General features: G+C 44.3%; 1 protein-coding gene across 2 annotated transcripts in view; it reads left to right on the top strand.

Moving 5' to 3' along the window:
• The window catches only part of smg6 (SMG6 nonsense mediated mRNA decay factor), a 39,657-nt gene extending 29,357 nt beyond the window's left edge, over positions 1-10,300 (top strand). For both annotated transcript variants that reach the window (XM_056284476.1, XM_056284475.1), the window contains exons 16-19: positions 6,732-6,876; positions 7,952-8,217; positions 8,332-8,413; positions 8,571-10,300. In XM_056284476.1, the coding sequence (XP_056140451.1) occupies positions 6,732-6,876; positions 7,952-8,217; positions 8,332-8,413; positions 8,571-8,701 (624 nt within the window). In that variant the 3' untranslated portion in view covers positions 8,702-10,300. The remainder of the gene's footprint in view (positions 1-6,731; positions 6,877-7,951; positions 8,218-8,331; positions 8,414-8,570) is intronic.
• The last annotated feature ends 3,748 nt before the right edge of the window (positions 10,301-14,048 follow it).

Raw genomic sequence — 14,048 nt, 5'->3', positions numbered from 1 at the left:
CACCATCTCATCACTTTAGATTTGATAATTTCGCCTGGGCAAAAAGTTAGGTCATATTGGCATTTCAACAACAAGATGCTGCAGGGTACTGTTTTCTGTCAATGCTTTGCACAGGTTTTGGTCTGCTGGCAAAGTAAAAAAAGCTAATTTTGATTTGCTGAGGCAGTGGTGGAAAGTGGGCAAGGCACAGATTCGCGTCCTCTTTCAGCAGTATACATCTCACTCCACTGCTAGGATTAAAGCAGCAGTTCAGGAGCTGGAGGACAGTATTAAGAACATTGAGTGTGCTATGAACAGTAATCCAGACTTGCTACTGATGGCCTGCAGCAAGAAAAAGACTAAAGTTCAGGACTTTCATGCAGGAGAGAGTGAAAGGAGCCCTTGTTGGGTCTCGTTTCCTCAACATCAAAGACACGGATGCTCCGAGCTCTTTCTTCTTCAGTTTGGAGAAGACTCTTGCCAGGAGCAAGCTGATGACATCCCTAAAGCTCCCTGGTGGCAGGGTGACAACTGATGGAGTGCTTCCATGCAGGGATGATGCCTGTCTCTTGTAAGAGGGCAGTTCTCACCCTGCTCCCTAAAAAGGGAGATGTAGCTTTCTTTGCTGAAAAACAGGAGGCCAGTAGCCCTTTTATGCTCTGACTATAAAGTGCTTTCCAGAGCACTGTCAAACAGACTAAGAGACTATCTGGATATACTTTTTCATACTGACCAAACATACTGTGTGCAGGGCAGAAAAATTAATGACAGTCTTTTTCTTTTTTTGAGATGTGATTGACCTATGTAAACTTGATGATCTTGACATTGGTATTCTCTCCTTAGATCAAGAAAAAAGAATTTGACAGGGGGGACCCATGGCTATTTGTTTTCAGTACTTAGGGCTTTTGGTTTTGGTGACCATTTCATCATTTATCATTTATCATGGGAGGGTTATTGTATAGTGGTTCTGAGCGTTTGGTGAAGGTTGAGGGAGGGTTGAGCCAGCTAATCCCTGTGCAGAGGGGGATAAGGAAGGGTTGTCCCATCTCAAGGCAGCTTTACAGACTGGTTATTGAACCTCTGCTGTGCAGGCTGAAAAGCTGTTTCAGCTGGCTTTCACTGTCGGGCACACAACACAGCCTACCTTTGATAGTTTCTGCCTACACGGATGATTTAAATGTGTTTGTCAGGGATCAGGGGGACGTGGAGGCACTACAGGACAGTCTGGGCCTGTATCAGAAGGCATCATCAGCAAAAGTAAACTGGGAAAAGAGTGAGGCCTTACAGGTAGGACAGTGGAAGAGAGGACAGCACCCACTCTGTCTGCAGTGGGGAATAAGGGGGATGAAGATGTTGGGGGTATTTTTAGGCACCGAGGATTATCAGAGGCAGAATTGGGAGGGTGTGATGGAGAAAGTGTGTGCCAAGTTGTCTAAATGGAAATAGTTGCTACCCCAGCTGTCGTATAGGGGTCGAGTTTTGGTTGCCAATAACTTGGTTGCCTCAACGCTATGGCACAGACTGATTGTTCTACCTCCACCAAGAGGCCTGATTGAAGATGTTCCGTGGGCTATAGTGGACTTTTTCTGGTCAGGGCAGCACTGGATCCAAGCCCCTGCCTTATATTTTCCAGTGGAAGGAGGACAGGGTCTTGTGGACATTACCTCTTGGGTGATTGCCTTTAGGCTGAAGATCGCACAGAGACTGCTTTACCACTGTGGTGTGCGGTGGCTAGAAATAGCCAAGCTCATCCAGCAGACAGCTGGTCATCTGGGATACAGTAAGCAACTGTTTCTGCTGAGGCTGGATGAGGCAGATCTGACAGGCCTGTTGCCTTTCTACGCCTCTGTCCTGGATGCATGGAAGATCCTGAAGGCCTCCAGGGAGCCTGCTGCTATGGCTGGTCTATGGCTGTATGAGGAGCCACTGTTTTGCAACAGCTTCATTCAGGCCCGGACCCGGTCCTCAGCCAGCATAAGATCTTCTCTGAAAGAGGCCGGATGTGTGAAGCTGAGATATCTGCTGATGCCCGCTGGGACCCTGCAACAGCGCACCAACATCAAACCAAAGTTACTAAATCATGTTATTGAGGAGGTGTGTGCGTCACTTCCAGAGTACCTGAGGACATTTATCAGAATCATGTTTATTGGTCATGTAGGTTTGCACATACATGGAATTTGACTCCGGTTTCATGGCTGTCTGAGTACTTAACATAGAATAAAAACACTACAACACAACACAACAATCTTTAGATATATTTATTTTCATTTATTTTATTTAAGAGTTGGAACAGGTTGTGACCAGGGTGTGATGGGTCTGCAGTGTTGTTGTATGCTCGTTTCCTGAGTCTGGAGGTGTATACGTCCTGAATAGATGGCAGGTTGGCACCAATGGTTTTCTCTGCAGACCTAACTGTCTGTTGTAGTCTGTCTCTGTCCTGTTTGGTGGCCGAACCAAACTAGACAGTGATGGGTGTGCAGAGGACAGATTGGATTATTGCAGTATAGAACTGAATCAACAGTTCCTGAGTCAGGTTGAATTTCTCTTTGGATCCCCCCCCCCTTTTCTCTCCAATTGTACCCGTCCAATTACCCCACTCTTCTGAGCTGTCCCAGTTGCTGCTCCACCACCTCTGCCGATCTTGGGAGGGCTGCAGACTACCACATGCCTCCTCCGATACATTGGAGTCACCGGCCATTTCTTTTCACCTGACAGTGAGGAGTTTTGCCAGGAGGATGTAGCATGTGGGAGGTTCACGCTATTCCCAGTTCCCCTTCCCCCCTGAACAGGCGCTCCAATTGACCAGAGGAGGCGCTAGTGCAGCAACCAGGACACATAACCCACCTCCAGCTTCCCACATGCAGACACGGCCAATTGTGTCTGTTGGGACGCCTGACCAAGCTGAAAATAACACTGGGATTCGAACCGGCGATCCCGGTGTTGGTAGGCAACAGAATAGACTGCTGCGCTACCCAGATGTCCGCAGGTTGAATTTCTTGAGCTGGCAGAGAAAGTACATCCTCTGCTGGGCCTTTTTGATGATTGTGTCTCTGTTGGATGCCTACCTTAGGTCCTGGGAGATCATGGAACCCAGAAATTTGTAGGTTTTACCGTAGACACCGTGCTGTGGGGGCTCCTCCTGAAGTTCGCTGTCATATCCACTGTTTTGAGCATGTTCCACTCCAGATTGTTATGGCCGCACCAGAGGGCCAGCTGATCAACCTCCTGTCTATATGCAGACTCATCACCATCCCAGATAAGGCCAATGATGGTTGTGTTTTCCTCAAACTTCAGGAGTTTAACAGACAGGTCACCTGAGGTGCAGTCGTTTGTGTAGAGGGAGAAGAGTAGAGGGGAGAGCACACATCCCTGGGGGGCACCACTGCTGATTGTCCAGGTGCTGGATATGATTTTCCCCAGCCTCACCAGCTGCCTTGTGTCTGTCAGGAAATTTTTAATCCACTGGCAGATGGGAGTTGGTACAGTGAGCCAGGTGAGTTTGGAGTGGAGGATATCTGGGATAATGGTGTTGGAACGCTGAGCTGAAGTCCACAAACAGGGCCTTTTGCGTATGTCCACGGGGAGTCGAGGTGTTGGAAGATGTAGTGCAATCCCATGTTGACTGCATCCTCCACTGAACTGTTTGCTCAGTAGGCAAACTGCAAGGGGTCAAGCAAGGGGCTTGTGATTTCCTTCAGGTGGACCAACACCAGTCTCTCGAAGGATTTCATGACCACAGACGTTAGGGCAATGGGCTTGTAGTCATTTAATCCTGTGATACGTGATTTCTTGGGGAGCGGGATGATAGTGAAGCTCTTGAAGCAGGAGGGAACCTCACACAGCTCCAGTGATCTGTTGAAGATCAGTGTGAAAAAGAGAGCCAGCTGGTCAGCCCAGACTTTCAGACAGGAGGGTGACAAACCATCCGTACCTGGTGCCTTTCTGGTCTTCTGTCTCTTGAAGAGCTGGCGCATGTCCTCAACACAGGTACTGAGTGCAGGTGGGGGTTCAGTGGGGAGGGGAGAGTGGCTGGCAGGGAGTGCAGTTAGTTGTGTGTTGTGGTTGGAGAGAGTGAAGGTTGTCAACGTTTGCTTTTCAAACCTGCAGTAAAACCCATGTAGATCGTCAGCCAGTTGATGGTTCCCTGCAGTGTGTGTGTGTGTGTGTGTGTGTGTGTTTGGGGGGGGTCTCCTGCAGTTGGTAATGTCTTTCAAACCACTCCAGACTGATGCTGGGTTGTTGACAGAAGACCTCTTTTTCAACTTTTCAGAATAGCACCTTTTTGCCACTCTGATCTCGTTTATGAATGTGTTTCTGGCTTTGTTGTACCGAATTGTATCTCCACTCCTGTGGGCTTCCTCTTTGGCCTGACGAAGCTGCCTGAATTTTGCTGTGAACCAGGGCTTATTGTTGTTGAAGGTACAGAAAGTTTTGGTGGGCACACTGATGTCCTCACAAAAGCTGATGTAAGATGTCACAGTGTCGGTAAGTTTGTCCAGGTCTGTAGATGCAGCCTCAAAAACACTCCAATCAGTGCAGTTGAGGCAGGCCTGGAGCTCTATTTCTGACTCATTGGTCCATTTCTTCACAGTTTTAACCACAGGCTTTGCCGAGTTTAGTTTCTGCCTGTAGGTTGGGATAAGATGATAATAATAATAATAACTTTATTTATATAGCACTTTCATCAACGTTACAAAGTTCTTTACAAAGAAATAAAACCAGGCGAGGCAAAAATAAGAGTAAAATCAAATGAGTTATAGAAAAAATAAAAATCATATAAATAAAAGAAAACAAATATCAAACATTTGTAAAACTTTTAAGATTTGAAAGAGCTATCAGACAGTGCTCAGAGAGGCCCAGGGCTGCACGGGGGGACAGAGGCAGAGGACAGGCATCCTTTAATATTGTGTAGCAATGATCCAGAGTGTTTTTGTCCCTGGTGGGACATTTAACATGCTGTCTGTATTTTGGCAGTCCATGGCTGAAGTTCGCTCTGTTAAAATTGCCAAGTACGAGTAGGGAGTCTGGATATTTGCGCTCCATGTTTGTAATTTGATCAGCCAGGTGTTTTAATGCCTCTTTAACACAGGCCTGGGGTGGGATATAGACACTGACCAGAATAAATTATGAAAACTCCCGCAGTGAATAGAATGGTTTACAGTCAATGAAAAAGGTCTCTAAGTGAGGGCTGCTTGATTTCTTCAATACTCCGACATCTGTACACCAACCTTTGTTTATGTAGAAACATATGCGCCACCCTGTTTTTTCCCCCCCGATAGCCCTGTTTCGCGATCCACCCGGAGGAGTTGGAACTGTGGCAGATGAAGTGTACTGTCCGTTATATGCTCACTAAGCCAGGTTTCAGTGAGACACAAGGCAGCAGGTCTGGAAAAGTCAGAGTTTTTTCCGTTTATGAGTAGGAGTTCATCCATCTTGTTGGCCAGAGGGTGAACATTTGCCAAGTGGATTAATGGGAGCATGGTTCTAAATCCCTGAAGTAACAGTTTAACGAGCGCTCTGGCTCGCTTACCCCTTCGGCATCTTCGCTGTAGTCCGCACGGGGCTGTACCAATCAAGACCTTGGCAAGCCTTTTCATTAAAATGTTTAATTAAAGTCAATAGAAAAGTCTGTTCAGTGGACACTTGGAGGCTTAAAAGTTCTTCCCTGCTGTATGTGATCAGTGAGTGGGCGCCGGAAACTAAACAAATAAAACAGAAAAAGTATAAGAGAGTGCAGAACCGAGGCTACTATCTGCGGCACCATCTTGATGATGCCGCAGATGCATCTTATGATGGAGAACCATGAGCTAGCTGGCCAGTGGGAGGGGGATATGGAATATAGCTTTCCACAGTTGACTGTCTTTCCTAATGTGGGGGAGTAGCATCAAGGGGAGGGGCCAACTCCTTACTTTCACAACCCCGCGGCTGGATAACTGAGGACCTGGGGAAAGAAGGCAACTCACATCTTCTGTGTGAAGGTGAGCTACTTTCAGTCTCTGCAGAACATGAAAGCTTCGAGATGGACTGAGTTTTTTGGCCCAGGCTCTTCCCCCAAAAGGCTGCTGGCGGTCCCTGTAGAAGCTACTGGTAGAAAAACGGTCAGCTAACCTCCAGTGGTGGATTGTGCATGTAGCAATAGCCATGAACATATACAGAGCGCACCTGGATCCTGATTACATAGAGGCATGTCTTTTTTATCCACTGTCCTAGGTTGGTGGGTGTGTTGAATTTGTTAAGGGGTTGGTTTTTGGGCTTGGGAGAGGCTTTTTCTTTTCAGTTGTTTGTCTATGGTCCCAAATACCCAGCCAAGGAGAAGGGTGCATACACACTTATAAACGTAATATCAGCTACTGCCAAATTAGCCATCTGGCTGAGCTGTAAGAACTGAGCCCGGGCGGTGGCCTGTGTGGAACCTGTGCAGATTCTTACAGGACTGCTGGAGGCTCGGTTCAGGGTGGAGCATGCCTACTACAAAATGGTAGACAATAGGGGCTTTTAGCCTTAAATGGGCAATGGGGAAGTATTGCGTTCAGTGGGAGATGATGCAGACCTGGTCTTCTCTTTCTAATTGGTGTAACGAGGGAAAGTCCTTGCTGTATTGTTGGATTGTTTTTTCTTTTTCATTTGCACTATTTTAGTTGATGTCCATTTGTCTGTCTACCAATTGTAGTACTTAATAAAGGGTTTTGTAAAATCTCTTTCTCTGTCTGATTGACCACTAATGTCCCTGTGTGTGCACGTGCACATTCTAGGCAGTATTGCAGACTGGCAGTCAGTTGGAGCTGGAGGTCCGTCCTCTTTTCTTGGTGCCAGACACCAACGGATTCATCGATCACCTGGACGGGCTGAAGAAACTCCTCCAGACTGGATCATACATACTGGTGGTGCCACTTATAGGTAAGACCAAGTGACAGCTGGGATGTTAAGAGCAGGGGTCAATTTGAAGGGGGAATGCAAAAGGATTGCCATCCCCCCATTAAACAAATTGACAAAAAAAAACAACCCTTTGTAGAACTACCTCCTTTCCTTCTTGTTTGAGTTTATAGTGATATGCCAATGAACCTTACTATGTATAAAGAAATCTATGTTTAATTCTATTCATATTAAAGACTTGTACAATGGCTCTCAAATAGTTTTCAAATACAATAGGTGTAAGAAAAAAACATGCTTGAGAACATGTAGGCTTATGGCTACGGTTTGAGGGGAATGTGGATTTTTTTTTTTGAAGCCACCACTCACCAAACCCCACCATTCCCTTTCTATTTTGTTTTGTTTTGTTTGCAAATCGACCACTGGTTAAGGGGATGTATTGGTCAAAGGTCATATAGGGAGTAGGAAGAATTTTTCATTAGAAAAACCTATGGATCTTATCTAAGCAAGAGTATGTACGCACTGGTATACTCATCCACACCAGGAGCTTACTGGTGCTCCACTGTAGGCCATGGCACAACTTGACCAGATACGTTGATTGTTAGTGTTGGGCACCTCAACAGTAGTTGAGTTTGCCATCTTTTGCCCAGCCAGCTTGGAAATTTAAATCGGCAAACGTTTGGTCTTGTCAGCCCGCAGCTCAAAGATTATGAGCAGAAGGATAAGTACAAGCATGTCTTGCCCCGAGGGAAAACAGGAGGTCTTAACATATTTAAAGCACTTTCCATCCAAAATTTGCTTAACACATTTTAAGTGAATGTTGTTTGTTTATTCACCAAAAAAAAAAAACAAACTCAGTGTCCAGGACATGACATGAGTGAATCATCAAAAAAATTCGAAATAAAAAACAGGAAGGTTGACAAAAATACCTGTTCGATTTCTGTCACACTATGTCTCAGCTTTTTCCACCTCAAGCAAGTATAAAGACTTTCTTTGCAATATTTTAGCATTTCTATCCGGCTTTTAAATTTTAATGTGAAAAAAGTTGTAGAAAAATAGCATTCCAGAAACACTGTAAGAGACATGTTTTGTTCTTTGCCAGTGATCACAGAGTTGGACGGCTTGGCCAAGGGCCAGGACAGCTTTGGCGGAGGGGGTGGTGGGATGGGAACGGGTGGGCGTGGCAGCCGCAGCAACAGCAGCACCAGTGGGGCTCACGCTCGAGCCGTGCAGGAGAAGGCCCGGCTGGCGGTGGCATTTCTGGAGAGAGGGTTCGAAGCCAGAGAGCCGCGCCTTAGAGCCCTGACCAGCAGAGGCAACCAGCTAGAGTCCATTGCCTTCCGCAGCGAAGACACCTCTGGGCAGCAGGTGAGACAAACTGAGGCAAACAGAAATTGTATGAGCACAGCAGAGAGAACTTTATGCAGAGACCTATATCTGGAATAAGATGTTCAACCTTCCTCTTTCCTTCTCTTCATCAAGGGCAACAATGATGATGTGATTCTGTCCTGTTGTCTTCACTACTGCAATGATAAAGCAAAGGACTTCATGCCTGATCAGAGAAGTATGTTTCATTATTCCTCACCATGCACATATGCACATAGAGCATGATAAGATGAAAAAAATCATCGTTAGGCTTACTTTTGAAACAGTTTTGGTGAAATTAAAGAATGAGTCATCTCTCAATTCCTCCTGGATCACCCCCCCCCCCCCCCCCACAGATGGGCCAGTGCGGCTGCGGAGAGAGGTGGTCCTGCTCACTGACGATCGAAACCTGCGGGTTAAAGCTCTGACGCGCAACGTCCCAGTCCGGGACATCCCTGCCTTCCTCAGCTGGGCCAAAGTGGGCTGAACTGGGCTAGGCTTGAACCCTAGTGCACCCAACAGCTGTAATCTGCTCGCTGCTCAACCCAGGAGTAGAGAAGACATACTAAAGCAGAGGAGGAAGTAGGGGTGAGAGGAGATGGAGGGAAATAGAAAGATGGGATAAACACTTCAGGTCAAAACACAAGCAGAACTGAGAACAGAGTGGTTGCAGTGAGCTTTTTTTGCCCTCTTGCGATGAGCTTTCTGAGTGTGTTTGTGTGTATGTGTTCAGATCAGGAAGCCACCTCTTGAAGGAGAAGGGAGACTTGATATGTCTAGGGAGGGCTGGACCAGGTGAGAGAGGTGATAAGACAAGAAGTGTTTTTATTTGCAAGTTGTCTGATCCAGCCAATCACCTCTGCAGCCACTTAGTGTGTTTGTAACGAGAACAAGTTTACAATTTACGGCTAAGATAGACTCATCTAGAGATGGGGGGGGGGCAGTGTATAAGGTGTTGAATGACACAAATAAGATGGAAGGCCTTAGTTGGCTTCCCATGTGTCACACTTTTAAGACTGCTCTGGCCTCTGGAGCACAGCAGAGAAAAAGGAAGGTGGAGAGAAACAGGAAAGAGGGGCTATGTGTAGTGAGGGGAGAAGCAAAATCCCAGATGCCATGTTTTCCCCTCAAGTATCCCCTAAAGTGATGTCACGTCCTGTTGAGCCAGGAAGAGCTTGACACCTAGTCGCTAATGCGAGTTGTCCCTCCAGTTTGACGTTGACTTTAGAATAATTTCCCGTTCTGAGTATTGTAACCAATAATTACAAGAAGAAAAAAAAACATCAGGATTTATTTTTTGGTTTATTTCTGTTGGTTTGTCACATTTGAGTTCAAAGATGTACAATATTCTTTCTTTCCTGAGGAAGAGCTCATTTCTCAATTTCTATTTTATAGACTGATATAATTCTGAGCATCTGCAAGGGCGTCCTGGCTAACTTTGTGTGAGAAGCAACTCATTATCTCACAAAGCTTGTAAAATTTGAAGCTGATATGGGCCACAAAGTATATTCATGTAAAGCCTTGTGTTATTTTAAGGTGTGCATCGTAGCACATGGGTGGGGCTTGATTCAACAGGACAACTGATGGTGTCAAGTAAGATATGATATAAAAGCATGCCAATGACCTAACATTATCTAATTACCAGTGATTGTCAGAGTTTTGGTCATCTCCTATGTGGAAAACCCCACCCGTCCAATTATAGGGATAAACCAAAACATGATTTTGCAAATTATCAACCACCGTTTGACCCAGGACTAATTTTAATTGCATTATTGTTGGGAGTAAGTTTGGTTGCACCTTGTGACTTTGAAGATAGGTTCACGCAACATTTGATAATAACTTGAGTGCAATTTTTCTTCTGGCATCTACATCCTTTATCTTTTCAAATGGCTAACCCAAAGGGATTTTCCATTCTGTTTGTATTTTTAGCACCAGTTAGCTCTGCTAGAGGCAACATCTTAGGTGTTCAAATATATTTTATTGTCATTATTTTTTGGATATTTTTTTTCACTAGCTAATTTAGTTGAACTAATTTAACTAAAAGGAGTGGCTTTATGCATGATGCTCAATAATCCAGGTAAGAAAATCAAAGAAGGTTGAATCAGTTCATCTGGACACAGCGTTTATTGAGAGAAGCGTTTCATCACTCATCTAAGTGACCTCTTCAGTCTGACTGGAGAGGTCACTTAGATGAGTGATGAAACGTATCTGTCAGCAAACGCTGTGTGCAGATGAACTGATTCAACCTTCTTTGATTGTCTCACCTGGATTATTGAGCATGCATCAAGACACGAGGGTATGTTCTTGTTGTTTGATGCTGCGAGTGAGTCTGTGTGTATGCACAGAACAGGTGCTAGAATGCGTCCATATGTGTTTTGACGCTGCTTGCCAGGGACTGCATGTTAGGTGTGTGTGTCTATGCGCTTCTGGGTGCTTTTATACATGCCACCTGTGGCATGGACTACCATCATCTTCCATGCTACAACACAACACAATATAATTAGACTGCATGCTTTTATCAAAGTAAATCTCAAACTGGCTGTCCTGCTTGTACTTAATGCTTTTCCCCAAGTGATTTGCATGCTCCTACTGTGGTTTCCTAGTTTATTTCAAGGTTGTTTTACAAAACTGTTAAGTAAATCTTTTTAAGTAAATCTTTTTATGTGAACCATTAAGGTCTGGATTTTTTTTTTAACATGCCCACCCATTGTACTTATTTTAAGCCTCCCAGTTCTTATGTTACTTTCCTGATTAGTGTGGGTAACTTTATTTGGTGGTAACTGCTCTAACGATGTGGAAGGCATCTTTAGTGTGGTATAAGACATTCATATGAGTACAACAGCCTCAAACAACTTATCATTTTTTGAGTTTTAAATGTCTCTCTAAAAAGATAATTAAAAGCAATTGTTTGAAAACGTTGTCTTTTTTTCAGCATATGAATGACATCTCCCAATCCTAATTAACTAATCAAGAGACAAAGTCTGAAAATGATGCTGTATGCTTGTGTTATAAAAACGAAGGGTGCAGATGATCACACTTCACGTTTCCTAAATGGGAAATGTGAGTTAATCTTGCCTGAAAATTAATGTATAGCCCAGTTATTGATAGATGTGTACATACATAAATACACTTAGCATTTGACTCGAAATGATGACATTCTTTATTATTGTCCAAATGTCTGCAGAGCTCATTGCATGCCTACGGTTCTTCATATACCGAAATATCTTTTGCATTTCCTACAGATATAATCATGCTATTCGGTCACAAAATTGAACGTACTCTGGACTATATATACGTAATATCCAGCAAAATTAATTTATATCAAGTTTCTTTGAGATGCTTGGCGTCAATTAGCCTTTCACAGAAGTGAATATCAAAAATTAGATTATTCATGATATATGGATGAATGGATCCAATTTATTGAGAAGGAACAAACAGGGAAGCTTGAAAAAGATAAAACACTAATTGGTTAAAGGACATTACTTGGTTCTAAAAGGCAGCAGGTTTTGAGATCCCTTTACGAACCAATAGCTTGTACCCATATCTTAAAAATGTTTATATTGTAGCCACATAAATATCCACTCAGACCTATAAATCCCAACTATTTTGGGATTAAAACCTTTAAAATCCATGGGAACACAGACACTCCAAGACTAAAACTGATACTTACAGCGCCATCCTGTGGTGATATACTGACCAACCAGAAGGACATGAGGGGTGGCTGATGGAGCCAAGCACAAAGCTCTAGCAAGTTTTCAAATGGTGGGAGGGTGGAGCGCAGTGAGCATCAGTGCAGGAAATTTCAAGATACTATGATGGTGAAACAGACACAAACCGAAAACTTCACAAGTCATCCACACTATGATGTCGAAGAAGGCGTCTATGAACATGTCAGACACACAATCCTCTGTAGCAAATCATCTCAAATATATTAAAAAGACAGATTTTTTATTCTGTATCCTGCGGTTCTGCAGTGGAACATGTCCCCTTGATTTCCACTGATACTGATGTGACACTGAATGTTTTGTGTCTTTTCCCTTTTTGTATCTTTTCCAGGTTTGTATCTTTTTCCCTTCATTTTTATGCTATTTTGCACTTTGAGCTATTCTGTTGTCTTCATGTGAGTGTGTGCTGAAACTGATGTACTGCCGCCATTCTCGGCCAGGTCTCTTGGGGAAGAGATTCTAATCTCAGTGGGACTAACCTGGTCAAATAAAGGTAAATGAAATGAAATGAAATTAACCACAAAAGATGAGACATTCACAACACTTTCAGTGACAACGGCATTGGACAAGCAATTCTATGCTTTACATAGTCACACGCAGATGCAATAACTTGCTTCTCCATAACAACTAGATTACACTCTGGACGAGCATATTCATAACCCCATGAGGAGCACAGAAGCTGCTTTATCCACAGCATTTGGTCTATGGAGTAAGCACTGTGCACTGTAGTTGCAAGTACTGTAGTTATATTGCTTAATTTTGACACCGCAAAAGGTCTTGCTGCAGTCTGATACATAACATCTTTGCACTAACAGCAGGCAGAGAATATGTGTGGATATGTCTTTAAATGCCCTTTTAAATGTCTTGTAATGTACAAATTGAAAAAAAAAACAAGTCATATGCCTGTGTGTGTGTGTGTGTGTGACTGAGTGACAGAGTTCTGCAGCCTCTTCCTCAATATCCATATTTGCTTTGGTATACTACCGTGCCTGGATACAGACCACACAGCCAGCACCTGACTCGCACCATCAGAACAACTGGGCTACCAAGTAGCCAATCGCAGCGCTCAAAGCCTTGTTCTGCAAGCTGATTGGTTCCACAGCCCGCAGCCTGTTGTGGAATGCCCATCTTTAACCTCTCTGCTGCCATGCACACTGCTTACACGCTATATTTTCTCAATGCAGATTACAGCTCCGCTAAATCCTACCTTGAGCTATGGTACTGCTGCAGGCTGATGTGATGTAATAGCTCCATGTTATGTTTCATGTGGTGAGCATGCGATGTCAAATAAACATACCAATATGAGCTTTTTAGCCTATGCTCAACTTTCATATTTACCTGGTGTGAGCCCTGACAAAAATAATGGAAAGGGGTAGCAATTTTGGAAACGAACAACCGGAGAGAAAAACGCACACAGCAAGACACACAATCATAACCTTAGATTTATTTATATGCACATGTACACACAAATGACTAACCAGTCCTGTTTAAAAAGACAGAACAAAGGAATCAACCCCCCCCCCCACAGACACACACACATGATCCATCTGTATGAATAATCCTCTGTCACACCACTTTGCTATTCAGCTGACCAGTAAGACACGTCACACACTTAATAAATTATACACCATATCACATCGTGTCATTCGGTGGTTATAATGGTTAAGATCCAGCATTGCCTCATAGGCTTTCCCATAGTACAGACAAACAAAGGCTGTTGGCGGCTCCAATGGCATGCCATGTGATTTTGGTAAAAATCCATTACACACAACTGCATTGTTCGTCTGGACTGCCGGCATCCAGCATCGAGTCAAATAAAACGGTGGCTCTTTAATGTGAAGCTTGAGTCTCATAACGCGGCCGAGACGTCGCAGCGCAGCCTCCGGGAAGCACAGTGCGCTCATAGACTTGGAACAAGCGGGGCGTTGACCAAGTCGAAGGGGAGTCTTGGAAGCCCGACGAGCTCTCGGATAAGCGAGAGCGGGGCATCCGCGAGAGCGCTATGCAAATTAACTCAATGGCCCATCGTTTCCGTCGCCGTGCGCAATTATGAACGCTCCGCTATTTAAGGTGGAGGCTAGACTTAACTCTTTAATCAGGTTATCGGCT

This window comes from Lampris incognitus, chromosome 8 (assembly GCF_029633865.1).
Source record: "Lampris incognitus isolate fLamInc1 chromosome 8, fLamInc1.hap2, whole genome shotgun sequence".
NCBI classification, from domain to species: Eukaryota; Metazoa; Chordata; class Actinopteri; order Lampriformes; family Lampridae; genus Lampris; species Lampris incognitus.
The sequence above is the reverse complement of the archived record's forward strand: the minus strand, read 5'-3'. Positions and strand labels throughout refer to the sequence as shown.